The sequence below is a fragment of the Erithacus rubecula genome (assembly GCF_903797595.1).
Source record: "Erithacus rubecula genome assembly, contig: scaffold_176_arrow_ctg1, whole genome shotgun sequence".
NCBI classification, from domain to species: domain Eukaryota; kingdom Metazoa; phylum Chordata; class Aves; order Passeriformes; family Muscicapidae; genus Erithacus; species Erithacus rubecula.
The window spans coordinates 67,065-82,766 of NW_027636133.1; the positions used below are offsets into that span (position 1 = coordinate 67,065).

General features: G+C 47.3%; 1 protein-coding gene across 1 annotated transcript; it reads left to right on the forward strand.

The window, feature by feature from the left end:
* The first annotated feature begins 2,387 nt into the window (after positions 1 to 2,387).
* LOC306815631 (uncharacterized protein) lies at positions 2,388 to 15,567 on the forward strand. Its single transcript, XM_079332198.1, has 8 exons — positions 2,388 to 2,539; positions 3,088 to 3,424; positions 3,504 to 4,136; positions 5,256 to 5,807; positions 7,270 to 7,345; positions 12,539 to 12,837; positions 12,917 to 13,537; positions 14,609 to 15,567. The coding sequence occupies exons 2-8, from the start codon at positions 3,132 to 3,134 to the stop codon at positions 15,171 to 15,173; spliced, it is 3,039 nt and encodes a 1,012-aa protein (XP_079188324.1). The 5' UTR covers positions 2,388 to 2,539; positions 3,088 to 3,131; the 3' UTR covers positions 15,174 to 15,567.
* Positions 15,568 to 15,702: the final 135 nt, after the last annotated feature.

Here is a 15,702-nt window from a genome sequence, read left to right on the forward strand (position 1 = left end):
CCTCATCCCAGTGTTTTTCTGCCAAGTCCTGGTGCTTTTCTGCCTCACGTTAATGGGGTTTTTCCTCATGTCACTGCCTTTCCCATTATCCTGGTGGTTTTTCCCCTCATGTTCGTATTTCACCACCTCATCCCAGCGATTTTCCACTGAACTTTAGTATTTTGGGTCTTATTCTGTTGGTTTTTTGCCTCATTTTTGGTTGTTTTCCATCTGATCTCTCTCTTTTCATCCTTACTTTGATGTTTTCCAGCTCACTTTGGTGTTTTCCCCCGCATCCTAATATTTTCCCACTTCATTTATTTCCCTTATCCTGATATTTTCCCACCTCATAGTCCACCTTTTTCCCTTATCCCACTGCTTCTCCCAGTGCCTGTGGAGTCCTGAAGGCCAAGAGGGGAAAATGGTGAGAAACTGAGAATGGCTGGAGCAACTACAGGGGATCTATGAGGGCACACAGCACCAGGAGCTGCCTATAGGGGATTTTTATGGGACAGCTGACACTCTGTAAGGGCTCAAGACTCTATAGGGAAGCTCCGGAGTCTACAGGGCGGTCTGGAGGGTTCTATAGGGCCTGGAGATCAATAGGTGCCCCTACACTGGTGGGACACCCCACCCCCAGCCCCTCTCCTTCCACATCCCCCAGACCCTTTTCCCCCCGCAGCACCCGAGGTGCGCACACATTCCGCTCCCCATTGGCCACATCCGGGTGGCGCCGGTGGCGCTGCTGTCGCTGTCGCCTGTCGCGACAGGGAGGTGGCCCGGCCGTGTCGGGGGTCGCCGGTGGCTGTCGCCATCAGGGTGGGGGCGCTGCTGCTGCCCCGGTACCTGCAGGGACAGTGGAAGGGGCCTGGAACCCACGAGTGTTTTTATTATATGGATCACCATGGGTAGGTCCGGGGGGATGGATAGGTTTTTGTTTGTTTTAGGGGTTTCGAAGCTTCAAGATCCCAACTTTTCTGCCCAAACTCACTGTGCGTCTCCTGAGGAGCCTAATCCATGTCAGCCTGGGAAAAAAAAATGGCCTGAATTGGGGAGACTCCCTAAACCACTTTAAGCACCCTCTCACATTCAAATACCACACCTAGCACCCTAAAATCCACTCTTAAGCGTACTGGAAAAACCCCCAGTCCCTGCCCCAGATCAGTTCCCGTCATTGCAGGGATCCCCAAATCACCCTAAAGACCCCCCTGGTACTGCAAAACTACCCCAATGACAACCCAAAAAGCCCCAGGATCCCCCTAAGGAAATCCCACTCATTCCTCAGATGTCTTAACAACCGCAAAAACTCTCTCACACCCCCTAAAATACCTCAGCCCCCCCCAAATAGCCGCCCCCCTCCTTCTAGTGAAATCCCAAAAATTATCTGTACACCACCAAACCAAACCTACCCCATTCCAGGGCCTTCTAATTCCAGCCCAAAGACCCCCAAACCACCCCAAGGACAGCACAAAAAACCCCAGGACTCCCCTACTCTAAATCCTGCATTCCAACACCACTCAAAATCACCATAAAGATCCCCTAGCATGCCAAAACCAGCCGAAGGACCCCTAAACAAATCCAGCTCATTCCAGGGAACCCCCAAATCACCCCAAACAAACCCCAGCAAACTTAAACTACCTCCAGGACCTCCTCAGCCACCGCAATCACCCCTCGAAAAGACCCCCAAACCAGCCTCCCCCCCCCCCCGCTCCCAATTCCAGGGATTCCCCTCAGGGATTTTCCCCCTCACAAATTCCCGCCGCGGCCCCTCAGGAGCCCCTGGCTGCGTTTCCGCCGCCGTTCCCGCAGGAATTCCTCGTCCCAGCGCTTCAGCAGCACCTTCAGCTCCTGCTGCCGCTCCATGGCCGCGGGAACCGGGATCAGGATCTGGATTGAGGCAGGGACAGCAGAGTGGCCTCAGAGTGAACCTCCCGCTCCCGTGCAGCGCCAACCAAAATGAAGGCAGAGATTAGTGTTTGACAGCGGATAAGCCAATGAAAAAACCCTTATCAAAGCGTCCGCCTACGTCGCGCTTTAGCCAATGGAGATTAAATCCATGCTGACAGACATGTGTGCAGCCCTATTAAATCTAAGAATTCGCCTCACGGGTGGGTCTCGCTCGCTGATTGGTTGCGACAAAGCGCAGACACGGAAGTTGAGCTTCTGAACGGGCTGGGCGCGAGTTGGGGCTGCAGGCGGACGCCGAGCGGGGGCGCTCCGTGTTGGAGGGGGAGGCAAAACCCATTTTGTAGATTCCTGTGGCGACTGTGGGATAATTTGCAGATCCCTGTGGGAATTTGGAGATTTCCGCAGGGGCTTGAGATCCTTGAGGGATTTCGGGGTGGCCCTGGTGGGGTAGGGGTACTCCGCGATCCTCCTTTTAGGGAGTAGCGCTGGGGCTACCCTCACAACACCGCCCCCACTTTCTCCCACAGCTTCCCTTTTCTTTGGGATATCCTTGGATTGGGAGTTTCCCTGGAATTCTCCCTGGTGGTTCCGGATCCTGAAGGTGAAGCACGGAAAAACTCTCTATAATCCATAAAGAAAGTTATAAGAGTAGGTATGTGTTTATTCAGTGTTGAGGTGCATGGGGAATATCTCCTCCAAAACCATGCGCACCTTTGGTGACCTGCGCCTCTCCTTTTATGCTGTACGAACTGGGACTACACCATACACCCAATACACATTCACTGCTTGTCTCCGCTTTGTAATAAAATTGCCCCCACCCTCTTCATGGCTGCGCATTGTTCCCTTCTGATTGCTCTTGTATTCCTCTGAGGGTCTTTGGGATGAAGTAAATACTCTTCCTCTCAGATGAACTTTTCACCTTGCCTCCTTGCCCATGCTTTTTTTTTAGTCCTTTGCTCATCATCTGGACTTTGGTTCCAGTTTTTCTGGTTTCAGGGGTCTGAGGACTCCCTTATCCTGTGGTGATTTTTCCTTGCATCCTGTTTCTGCACTCCAGCTCTTGACCTCACCTTGGAGCCTTGCTGTGCTCCTGTTCTTGTCAGCACTGTAAATTATAATGAGCACACGGTTTTGCCAGCCCCCTTTAAGTGAAAGAACATACGGATGCTTGATTCTTAATTCTCAATTTCTCTGTCTCAGGGGTCCCCCCAATTTCACCTTATTCCCACAGCCCCCCAGAATCCATGGATTCTCTCGTTTTCCTCTGCGCCCGCCACATCCTTGCCCAGCGCCCTCTTCCCCACATTCTCCCTGGTCTGTATCCTGTCCTTTTCCAATTGGCATTCCTGGATGGAAAACACTTAGTCCTGCGGGATTTGGTGGCCGCTTGGCCTATCCAAGTACTCGACTTCCAGCAGCTTGTGAGGCGCCGAGAGCTCCTCAGAGATCATCCCTTAATCGACTACATCAAGGCCATCATGCAGGCTGTGGTGGCACAGCTCCGGCGGGAGCTGGAAGAGCCCGGCTACGATTTCAGGTGGGTTTTGGGAATTCCAGCATGGCCACAACCTCTAATATTTCCAGGTATTTTGATGATTTCTTCCTATTTTTTCCAGCAAGCGCCGGCTGCGTGTGCTGGACATGACCGGACTCCCGGATTCCCTGTGCGGCCGCTCTCCAAGCGGGGTGACCATCTGGTCCAGCACTGTGGCTTTGGCCAAGGCTTTTGAGGAGGTGTCCAAGCACCAGCAGGAATTCCAGAGGCGCGAGCCTAAGCGGCACAAAGGCCCCTCTGGAGCTGCCACGGCATTTCCACAGCCCCCAGGCGTGGATGTCCACGCCAACCTTTATGTCAGGAAAGATTCCTACAGGATCCTGTGTAACGCGCTCCAGACCGGAGCCACCAGCCCGCTACGCCTCAAGTGCCGTGAATTCTACGCGGAGAACATCTCTGCACTGAAGATTGTGATTTTGTTGGAATGTCTGTATCCATCTTTTCTTCGGAGGGTGGAACTGTGGTACAACAATTTTGGATTGACGGAGCTCTTGCTGATCCTGCCACACCTCTCCCGCTTCCCGGAGCTGCGCAGCCTCAAGCTCCTGGACTTCAGCATGAACATGCGGCGCCTGACGCCAGACTTAGCCATAGTAATCCGCTGCGTGGCCAGGCATCTGGGAATGCTGCCCAGCCTCCGGGAGCTCAGCCTGGGATCTTCACAGCTCTCCGGGAATCTGCGCCATATCCTCTGGTGAGTTCCTTAGAGGGGGTCCTTCTCGTGCTCTAGGGGAATTCCCAAGCGTTGGGCACAGGGATCCTCAGGCTCTTTTCCAAGCTGAGGGATCCAGGGGTTCCAGGATTTTATTATCCCTATGTTCCCATGATCTGTGATTTCATTATCCCAATAGTTCATGATTCAATTGTTTTGTCATCCCATAATTCCATGATCCCAAATCTTCACAATTCTAGGATCGTCAAAGGGTGAACTTCACAATCTTGGACATCTTCTCCAATCTTAATGATCCCATGATTCCACGATTTCATTACCTCAATATTCCTATGATTCCCCTTGATTCCAGAAATCCCAAAGCTTGGGCTCGATGGTCCCTGAGATCTTTTCCAACTATAGTGATCGCAGGTTCCCATGGTCCCATTAAAACAACAGTCCAGGACTCCATGATTCCATAATCCCATAATTCCTTGGTTCTAGGGATTCCAAAGGTTGGACGTGATGATCCTGAAGGCTTTTCCAAATTTAATGGTTCAATGACCCCATAACTCAACAATTCCACAATTATCATGATTCCATAAGCCCAGGATTCTCAAAACTTGAACTTGATGGTCTTGGAGATTTTGCCCAACTTCAGTGATTCCATGATTTTATGATCCCATAATTTCAAAATCCCAGGATTTTCATAGATCAAACTTGATGGTTTTGGAGACCTCTCCCAAGCTCACCCATTCCATAACTCCATGATCCCAACATTTCAAAATCCCCGGGATATCAGGGATCGAACTCGATTTCTTGGAGCTCTTTCCAAACATCAGCCATTACATAATTCCACAATTAAATTTCACAATTTCAGGATTTCTTGATCTCATAATTCTGTGATTCTCAAACTTTGATGGAATTGGAGACTTTTCCCAAACTCAGTCTTTCCATAACTCCATGATCCCATCATTCCAAAATTCCAGAGTTTTTCAGGGGTTGAACTCGATGTTCTTGTAGCTCTCTCACCCATGCCACAATCCTGCGATTGCAGGGATGCAATTCCAGCTCTCATTCCCCATGTTTCCCTCAGGAATCCTGACATTCCCAGCTCCTACCGTCCTCCCTTGGGCCTCACCTCTGCCTTTTCCCTCCCACCAGCAACCTTCAGGCTCCATTGGAAAGCCTGGAATTGGGCTACTGCTCCCTCATTCCTGATGACCTCGCCTTCCTCTCCCAAAGCTTCCACGCTCCGGCCCTCAAAAAGTTGGATCTGACCGGCAACAACATCTCCCAAGGCCTCCTGGAGCTGCTCCACCTGCTTCTGGAAAAAACCTCGGCCTCGCTGCTGCACCTGGATCTCAGTAATTGTGCCATGGCCGATTCCCACCTGGCCGTGCTGCTCCCGACGTTCCTGCGCTGCTCCCGCCTGCGCTTCCTGGGACTCTTTGGCAATCCCCTGTCCACGGTCGTGCTCAAGGATCTGCTCCAGAAAACTTTGGAGCTGCCGGATCTCCAGCTGCTTGTGTATCCTTACCCCAGGGATTGCTACAAGAAGCCCCTGCCAGAAAACAATTGGGATTATGGAACAGATGATGAGCTTTTGGCAGCGGCAACAGTGGAGTTTTCACAAATCCTGGCAAATTCTTTGAGAACTGACCTCGTCTGGACTTACAATCCCTATGGTCACAAAGACCTGGACTACTTCTCTTTGTGATTTGGGAAAAGCTCAGAGCTGGGAAATTCTCTGAGCCTCTATCGCAGAAAAGCATCACAGCCTCCTTCCCAAAATCCTGGCAACTCCACCTCATCCCAGTGCTTTTCTGTCTCATTCCAGTGTTTTATTCCTTTCATTTCAATACTTTTCTGCTGGTTTTGTTAGTTTTCTGTCTTATGCCGATGTTATTTCTGCCACATCATGAGATTTTTCCCTGGTTTTGTAGCTTTTCTCCCATGTTTTAAGGTTTTTTTCCTTTAAGTACTGTCGTTTTCAATTTGACATCGATGGCAAACCTTTATTATTAAACTCGAAATAGAGCCCGGGCCACCGCGCCTCGACAGAAGCAGTGGTACCCAATCAAATGGTTCTGGTACCTCAGTCACTCATCCCTCAGCCAACCATTCCTCAGATGGTTCCAGCTCAATCCTCTCATGTGCAAGGTTGGAATTGGCCTACTCAAAATTGATGCACCTTTAAAATAAATTTTGTTATGAAAACATTCCTACTGGAAATACTGGTTCCTTTCAACAAAGACAAGATGTTTTGCTTATAGCCAAGGCCAGCAACAAAATTTTTGGACTTTGAGTCCTTCCAGCTGTTGCTTCAGTAAATTGTCAGGACGAGCTGATGATTTTAGTGCTTGCATTTAATGTTCCTATGGTAATTCCACCAAAAACACCAATAAGCTATTGCATTTCTTTTACCCATGATTACACTCAAGCATAACAACTTTCCAGAGCATCCAGTTATGTCTGTGCTGTTTGGAACCTCAGGCCCTGAGGTCTTTTGGTTACAATATTTAGACCACAACCAGCCAAAATTGACTTGCAACCTGACTTGCCATGGTAAACCAATTTCATTACAGGCATGCTGGATGCCAGTACCAATGTCACTGGAATTTCTCACGTTTTGGCCCAGCCATTGGGTTTTGGTAGCTCCTGCAGGTTCCCTCACAGGGGTTGGAGGTGTTACAGTGTGTTTGCAAAGTGCATCCATGATTAACATTACAGGTCCTGAAGGAAAGACTGCAACAGTAAGTCCATCTGTTGTTCAGAGGCCTTTCACAATCTAGGGGAGAGACGTGCTGTCCCAATGGGGAGCAAGACTGGAATTAGGCCTGTGATGGAAACCATGTCAAAACCTGCCACTTTAAGACTGAACTGGAAAACTGAGCGTTCTGTATGGATTGATCAATGGCCTTAAACAGAGAAAAAAATTAAATATCCTTAAAAAATTGGTAAAGGAGCAATTGCAACAAGGTCATATCACACCACAAATAATCCCTGGAATTCACCAGTGGTCGTCATCCACAAGAAGGCATCGGACTCCTGGAGGTTGCTTCATGAACTGAGGAACATCAATGAAGTGATTGAAGACATGGGACCTCTTCAGCCTGGACTTCCTTCCTTATCAATGATTCCAAAACACTGGCCTCTCATTGTTATCGTTTTAAAGGACCGTTTTTTCCACATCCCACTTCATCCTGATGATGCTCCAAGATTTGCTTTTCCAGTTCCGGTCATCAATCAAGGTGAGCCCATGCAGAGATATCACTGGAAATCATTGCCTCAAGGAATAAAGAATTCACCTACAATCTGCCAATATTTTGTTGCACAAGCTTTGTCTCCAGTTTGACAGAAGCATCCAAGATCCATGATTCTGCACTACATGGATGATTTGCTCATTGCAGTCCAACACAGAGAGAGATGGAGCAAACTCGTGCTACTGTTGTGACTGAAATCCAAAATGCTGGACTTGAAATTTCTATAACCAAAATTCAAAATTTCCACCCTGGAAATATCTGGGATGGAAGATGACTGAAAAAACAATTGCACCACAGAAGATAGAGCTCCAGACCAGTGTCAACAACCTGCAAGATCTACAACAGCTTCTAGGAGAAATCAAGTCAGACCTATTTTGGGAATTACCAACGATGAAGTAAGTCCACTTTTTAATCTATTAAGAGGAAGCTGCAACACCAGCTCTCCTAGAACTCTAACACTTGAAGGTCACATAGCCCTCAAGAAGGTCACAGAAGCTTTCCAAAGAGGACAAGCTCATGGCTGTATTCCAGAAAAGCCATTCTTCCTTGCAATTTTAGGGGGAAAAGTGCAGCTTTATGGTCTCGTGTTTCAATGGGACCCTTCTAAGAGAGATCCTTTGTTGATAATAGAATGGGTTTTTCTTTCCTATACGTTTCCAAAGACTACCTTTACACTTTTAGAGATCATAGCACACATTGTAATTGTGAACAAGATTGTTAAGTTTAGCAGATCAAGAAATTGCAGTTATCTATTTACCATTGCAAAAAGATTGTCGTGATTGGACGATGCAAAATTCTGATGATTTGCAATATGCATTGTTGAATTTTCCAGGTATCTGTTCAGTTCATTACTCAGCTCACAAATCATTGCAAGCAAAATTGAGTTTTAGAGAGAAACCTATATTCAGTGAAGAAGTTTTAAATGCAGTAACTCTCTTTACTGATGGATCTGGCAAAAGGCAAAAACGAGTCATTTGGTTGAACCAATCAACTCAAGCTTGGGAATCAGATGTTCAAATAGTAGAAGGATCTCCTCAGATTGTTCAGCGTGCTGCTGTGGTTCGAGTTTTTCGGCTCTTCCCACAACCTTTTAATTTGATTACAGATTCTTCTCATGGTCCCAATGTGGTTAAGGAATAGAAGGATCAGTTTTAAAGGACGTTAGTAATGACATTTTATATTGTTGGCTTTCATGTCTTGATATAATTTTGCAATATCGAGCTAATCCATATTTTGTTTCTCATATTAGGGCTCGTTCTTCGCTTCCAGGACATTTAGCAGAAGGAAACGTGACAGCGGAGAAACAATTTCAGTAGATGTGTTCTCTGGTGCAGGTTTTCTTCTGTCCACACAGGTGCACAGAAGACAGGTAATCATGCCTGTCAAGAATTTTTGCAAGCTTTTGCTTCATTGGGTGTTCCCAAAGAAGTAAAAACTGACAATGGTCCTACATAGATCTCAAAAATTGGCCACATTTTTAAAAGATTGGGGTGTTCGCCACATCCTTGGAGTACCTCATTCTCCCCCAAGTCAAGCAATTATTAAGAGGACACATCAAACATTAAAACATATTCTTGATCAATAGAAGCAGGGAATAGACTTCACACCACAGATGAGGTTGAACAAAGCTTCATATGTTTTTAATTTCTTGAACAGATTTTCTGCAGAACCTGATCCACCAGTTTTTAGACATTTTTCAAACAATACACATACCAAATTGAAAGAAAATCCTCCTGTTTAAATTGGAAATCCTGAGACAGGACACATTGAAGGTCCTTTCCCATTAAGAACATGGGACAAAGGGTATGTTTATGTCTCTACAGGTGCAGGAGTTAAGTGGGTCCCAGCAAAAAAGTCAAACCATATCGCACCCACGAAAATGTGTTGACGTGTTGAAGACCATTAGAAGCAAGTACGTGGACGTGAGCTGAACAGAAGGACCACAGGTCTTCCCTGACATTCCTTGTTCATCGGTGGAACCTGCAAACTGATTTTGTGTTATTTATAAATGTGTTAACTCTTGGTTTTGTAGAGCTCTTTTTGGCAAAAAGTGTGGTTTTTTATTTTGTTATGTTATAGATCCCTTCTATAGCATTTTGAAAGGTAAAATTTTTATTAGAGATCCAAAGCAAAGTTTATTAACTGAAATATTTGGGAAATCTTTTGCCAAAAATTAGCTCTCAAAAAGGATGGAGGGAAATCAAATGTTTCGCTGGTCTGTGTGTCATGTATGATGGACAAAACTATCAAGTAAGTCCTTATCATACAATAGAGAGAGGTAGGAAATGGAGTTGCAGAGAGTTCTCAAAACCTTATAAACATAGTAGATGAAGGTATAGACCTGGAGGAAGGTTTTGAACTAAGATCTTGGAACAGGCGACACTTTTTTGAACAATGGCTTGTAAATACTATGAGAAATTACTTATATCCTTTAAATGGACTGGATTTTCACAGCATTAAAATTGCTGTGCTGTAACACAGCAATGCTTAATGAGAGCAAAAAGATTGCTTTAAGTAAGTAATAAGCAGAAATATTATAGTCAAGCTATGAAATGCAAGGCAGTTAGTAAATGGCAAGGTTATAAAAGTTTCTTTGTAGTTGTACTGAGAGGGGGAATTGTGGGAATCCTCAAAATCAGAGGGGTTTGGGAAAGCTACAAATCAGCAGGCCTCAGAGAGAACAGAACTGCAATTAGAGCTAAGTGGAAAGCATAAGGCATGTCAAATGCAAGTTACAGGAGATGGAGAAAGCAAGGAGAAATAGAACAATGGTCTGTATATTTATGCTTGGCTAGAATAACTCTCTAAGCTGCAGGAAAGTATATCTAGGAAGATATTAGTAGTTCTAAGCTCAATAATAACTCAGTGCATTGTATTTGAAGGCTTACAAGCAGGTATTGTATTGGAAAGAAGCAAGCACTGATTTAACCAAAGACACAGGTACATACACTGATTGGATAGAACTAGTGTCAATATGCTTTTGCTTTTGTGATTGGTCAAAAAACTTTCAAAGTGCCTTGTAACATCACATTCCCTGGATGTGGCCAAGGACATGAGCTGCTGGCATCTTCCCTCTGTCTCATTCGTGTAATGAGTCTGATGTTTGGGTGGGAAAAACAAATAATAAAGCAGCTCGAGATGTGTTCCACAGCAGTCCTGTCCCATTTGTGATTCTGTGCATAAACCCGTGGCCAGAATTATTTCTCCACCACATTTTGGTGGGTTTTGCCTCATCTTGGTGTTTTTTCGACTTTTCCCAGTGTTTTCCACCTTTTGTCAGTGTTTTCCCCCTCAGCCTGGTGGTTTTAAGCCTCATTTTTCCGTTTTGCCTTTATCCCAGTGTTTTCCTATTTCATGTCACTCTTTTCTGCCTCATTTAGGTGTTTTTCCAAATCAGTTAGAGATTTTTCCTCATCCCATTCTTTTTCCCCCTGTTCTGGTGTTTTCCCCCTTTATTTTGGTTGGTTTTAACTTTATTCTGGGTTTTTTTCGTTTGTGCTATCCCAGTTTCACCCCCCCCCCCCCCCCCGCCCATACAGGTGTTTTTCCAACTAATTATTGGTATTTTCCCCCTCATTCTGTTGGTTTCCACATCATTTTGTTATCTTAGTTTTCATCCCATTATTTTTACACTCATTCAGGTGGTTTTCTCCTCACTCCCAAATTTTTCCCATCTCATTCTGGGTTTGTCTTTTTTTTCTTGTGCCAATATTTTCTCTCCCATCCTGCTGTTTTTGCACCTAATTCCAGGGACTCCCCTCAGGGATTTCCCCCCTCACAAATCCCCGCCGCGGCCCCTCAGGAGCACCTGGTTGTGTTTCCGCCGCCGTTCCCGCAGGAATTCCGCTTCCCAGCGCTTCAGCAGCACCTTCAGCTCCTGCTGCCGCTCCATGGCCGCGGGAACCGGGATCGGGGATCAGAGATCGGGATCAGGGATGAGGGATCGGGATCGACATGGAGGGAGACTCGGCGGGGACCGCAGAGTCACCTCAGAGCGAAACTCCCGCCTCCGCCCGGCCCCAACCAATAGGAAAGCAGGGACTGGTGATTGACGGAGAAATGAACCAATGGAAAGGCGGAAATCAAAGCACCTTCCCACGACGCTGCCGAGCCAATGAGAATTAAATGAAACTATGACAGACAGCTGAAAAGTCTAATTAATTCACCTCCAGAGTGTGACTCACGCAGTGATTAGTTGCGAACAAGTGCAGAAATGAAAGTGAAGGTTCAGTACGGGCTGCGGGCGGTGAGTGGAAGGCGCCGTGTTGGGGTGGGGGCGGCAGGGCCGGTTTTGGGGATCCCTGAGGAGACTTTGGGATAATTTGGGGATACCAGTAGGAATTTCGAAATTCTGGGAGGGATTTGGCATCCTTGGGAGATTTTGGGGTGGCTCTGGAGGAGTGGAGGTACTCCGGGACCCTCTTTTTAGGGAGCATCGCTGTGGGTACCCTCAGAATCCTGCCCTCACCTTCTCCCACAGCTTTCCTTTTCTTCGGGATATCCCTGGATTCCGAGTTTCCCTGAAATTCTCCCCTGTTGGTTCCACATCCTGGAAGCTCGGAGAAATTCTCTATAACTCACAAAAGAAGATATAAGAGTAAGTATGTGTTTATTCAGAGTTGAGGTGCATGGGGGATATCTCCTCCAAAACCATGCACACCTTTGGCAACCTGCGCATCTCCTTTTATTCTCCTCAAACTGGGACTAAAAATACACCTAATATACATTCATTGCCTTTCTCTACTTCATATTAAAATTAGCTCCACTCCTCTTTCTGGCTCCACGATGCTCCTTTTTAGTTACTCTGGTGTTCATACGAGGGTCTTGGAAATTAAATAAATATTCTTCCTCTCAGATGAACTTCTCACATTGCCTCCTTGCCCATGCTCTCTTTTTCATCCTTTGGACATTATCTGGACTTCGATTCCAGTTTTCCTGGTTTCAAGGGTCTGAGGACTCCCTTATCCTGTGGTACCTTTGTCCTTGCATCCTGTTTGTTCACTCCAGCTCTTGACCTCACCTTGTAGCCTTGCTGTGCTTCTGTTCTTGTCAGCACTGTAAATTACAGTAAACACACAGTTCTGTCAGTCCCCTTTTAGTGAAAGCATTTCTTGATGTTTGATTCTTAATTCTCAATTTCTCTGTCTCAGGGCACGCTCCAATTTCACCTAATTCCCACAGCCCTCCATGGATTCCCTGGCTTTCCTCTGCGCCCGCTGCGTCGTCACCCAGCGCCCTCTTCCTGCCCTTCCCCCCCATCTCTCTCATGTCATTTTCCAAGCGGCATTCCAGGATGGAAAAGACATGGTCCTGCGGGATTTGGTGGCCACTTGGCCTTTTCCAGAGCTTCACTTCCAGCAGCTCGTGGGGAACCTGAAGCTGCACTTGGATCATCCCTACAAAGAGTGTGTCCAGGCCGTGATCCAGGGCGTGGTGGTGAAACTCCAGCGGGAGCTGGAAGAGCCTGGTCACCATTCCAGGTGGGTTTTGGGAATTCCAGCATGGCTACAACCTCCCATACTTCCAGGTATTTTGATGGTTTCTTCCAATTTTTTCCAGCGGGTGCCGGCTGCGCGTGCTGGACATGACAGGAGTTCTGGATGATCCAGATGAGCGGCATTTCTGTTCCAGCACCAAGGCTTTGGCCAGGGCTTGTGTGGAGGTGTCCACGCACCAGCAGCAATTCCAGAGGCACAGACCCAAGCGGCACAAAGGATGCTCTGGAACCACCAGGGATGAGGCCGCTCCGCAGCCTCCTGGCGTGGACGTCCACGCCGACCTGCTTGGCCACACAACAAACTACGAGATCCTGCGGGACGCGCTCCAGACCGGAGCTGACGGTCTGCTGCGCCTCAAGTGCCGCGAGTTCGAAGCACAGAACCTTTCGGCATCTGAGACCGTGACGTTGTTGGAATCTCTGGATCCGTCCTTTTTGCGGAGGGTGGAACTGTGCTTCAGTCTGAGATTGGCTGAGCTTTCAGTGATCCTGCCGCACCTCTCGCGCTTCCCGGAGCTGCGCAGCCTCAAGCTCCAGAACAGCACGGAGGATGTCCAGGACCTGATTTCAGAATCAGCCGTGACAATCCGCCGTGTGGCCAGGCAGCTGGGAATGCTGTCCGGCCTCCGGGAGTTCAGCCTTAGATCCACCCATCTCTCTGGGAATCTGCGTGAGATCCTGTGGTGAGTTCCCCACAGAGCAGGGCCTTCCTGTGCTCCGGGAGGATCCTCAAGGTTTGGGTTTGAGGATCTTGGGGGTTTTTTCCATCCTGAGTGATCCAGTCATTCCAGGATTTCATCATCCCAATGCTCTCATGATTCCCTTACCCCAGTAGTTGGTGTCTCCATTGTCCCATAATTCTATAATCTATGTTTGCAGGATTCCCAAAGTTGAGGCTTTATTGGCCTTGAGGATCTTTTCCAGCCTGAAGGATCCATTGATTCCAGGAATTCATTATCCCAGTGTTCCCATGATCCTGTGATTCCGATACCCCAATAGCTCATGACTCAATGACTTCATCATCCCATAGTTTCATGATCCCAGAATTGCATAATTCCAGGGTTCCCAAAGGCTGAACTTGAGAATCTTGGAGATCTTCTCCAATATTAGTAACCCCATGATTCCAGGATTTCATTATCCCCATAATCCCATGATCTGATTATCGTAATCCTTAATTCCAGAATTTTCAATATTTGGGCTTGATGGTCCCTGAGATCTTTTCCTACCTGAGTGATCCCAGGTTCCCATGATTCCATGATCCCATAATTCCTTGATTCCAGGATTCTCAAAGGTTGGACTTGATGATGCTGAAACTTTTTCCAGCGTTAATGGCTCCATGACTGCATAACTCCATGATCCCGTAATTCCATGGCTCTCTGATCCCAATATCCCAAGATCCCATCATTCCATAAATCTGTGTTCCCAAGACCCCGCAACTCCACAATTCCACAAGTCCCTGGCTCCATGATCCCATAATCCCAGGATTCTCATATCTTGAACTTCGAGATGTTGCCCAATGTCAATGATGCCCTTATTTCATGATTCCATGACCCAATCATTCAAAAATCCCAGGATTTTCAGGGGTCAAACTCAATGCTCTTGGAGCTCTTTCCCAACCTCACCCATCCCACAATCCCATGACTCCACAGAATCAATCCCAGCTCTCATTCCCTGCCTTTCTCCCAGGAATCTTGACATTCCCAGTTCCCTCCAGTCCTCCCTTAGGCCTCACCTCTCCCTTTTCCCTCCACCAGTGACCTCCAGGCTCCCTTGGAAAGCTTGGGATTTCGCTCCTGCTTCCTCGTTCCAGCTGACCTCACCTTCCTCTCCCAAAGCTTCCACGCTCCTGCCCTCAAAAAGTTGGATCTGAGAGGCCTCGATGTTTCTGAAGGCCTCCTGGAGCCGCTCCGGCTGCTCCTGGAGAAAACCTCGGCCTCGCTGCTGCAGCTGAACCTCATGGGATGCTGCATGGGTGATTCCGACCTGGCCGTGCTGCTCCCGACGCTCCTGCGCTGCTCCCGCCTGCGCTTCCTGGGACTTTACCACAATCCCCTGTCCAAGGCTGCAATCAAGGATCTGCTTCTGAAAACCTTGGAGCTGCCAGATCTCCAACGGGTCGTGTATCCCATCCCCATGGATTGCCGTGAGACGGACCCGTCAGAATTCCTTTGGGATTTTTATGGAGTGTTTGCGAATGAACAACTTTTGAGGGCAGCCGAGGAGGAGATTTCCCAGCTCCTGGCAAATTCCGGGAGAACCGACCTCGACTGGAGTTGGGATCATGTGGGCCAAGAACCCCTGGACTACTTCTCCTTGTGATTTGGGAAAACCTTGAGGGAAAGTCGGGATAGTGAATTTGCAGAGGGAAAAGTTGGATTTGGGGTCTTCTTATCCTGTTCTGATTCCATTGGAAATAAATTCATCCTGTCCCAGATGCTGAGTCTGTAGTGCCAGGACAGGATTTGCTGGGGGATCTTTCCCGATCCTTTTCCCAATCCATGAATCCTCCATAATTTCCTTTATTTCAACCTTACTTTGGAGATTTTCCACCTAATCCTGCTAGTTGTCCACCTCATTCTGGGGTCTTTTCACTTTTTACTGCTGTTTTTCCACTTCATTTTGGTGGGTTTGGAATCCTGGTCTTTTCCCACCTTTTCCCAGTGTTTTTCCTCCTCATTTCAGTGTTTTTCTACCTCATTTTTTCTGTTTACCACCTCATTTTGGGGTTTTCTTCACATCCCATCTTTTTCTCCTCATTCTGGTGTTTTTCTCCTACTTCCGTTTTTTTTTTGCACCTCATTTCGGGGCTTTTTTTGCCTTATCCCATTATTTTACCTCTCATACTGTT

What these genes read in the sequence shown, in the direction of transcription:
- LOC306815631 (XM_079332198.1), top strand. Translation starts at nt 3,132, where the DNA reads ATGGATTCTCTCGTTTTCCTCTGCGCCCGCCACATCCTTGCCCAGCGC. An exon ending in GACCTGGACTACTTCTCTTT is followed by an intron (nt 5,808 to 7,269) that starts GTGATTTGGGAA and finishes ATCGTTTTAAAG; the next exon opens with GACCGTTTTTTCCACATCCC. An exon ending in AGTTCCGGTCATCAATCAAG is followed by an intron (nt 7,346 to 12,538) that starts GTGAGCCCATGC and finishes TAATTCCCACAG; the next exon opens with CCCTCCATGGATTCCCTGGC.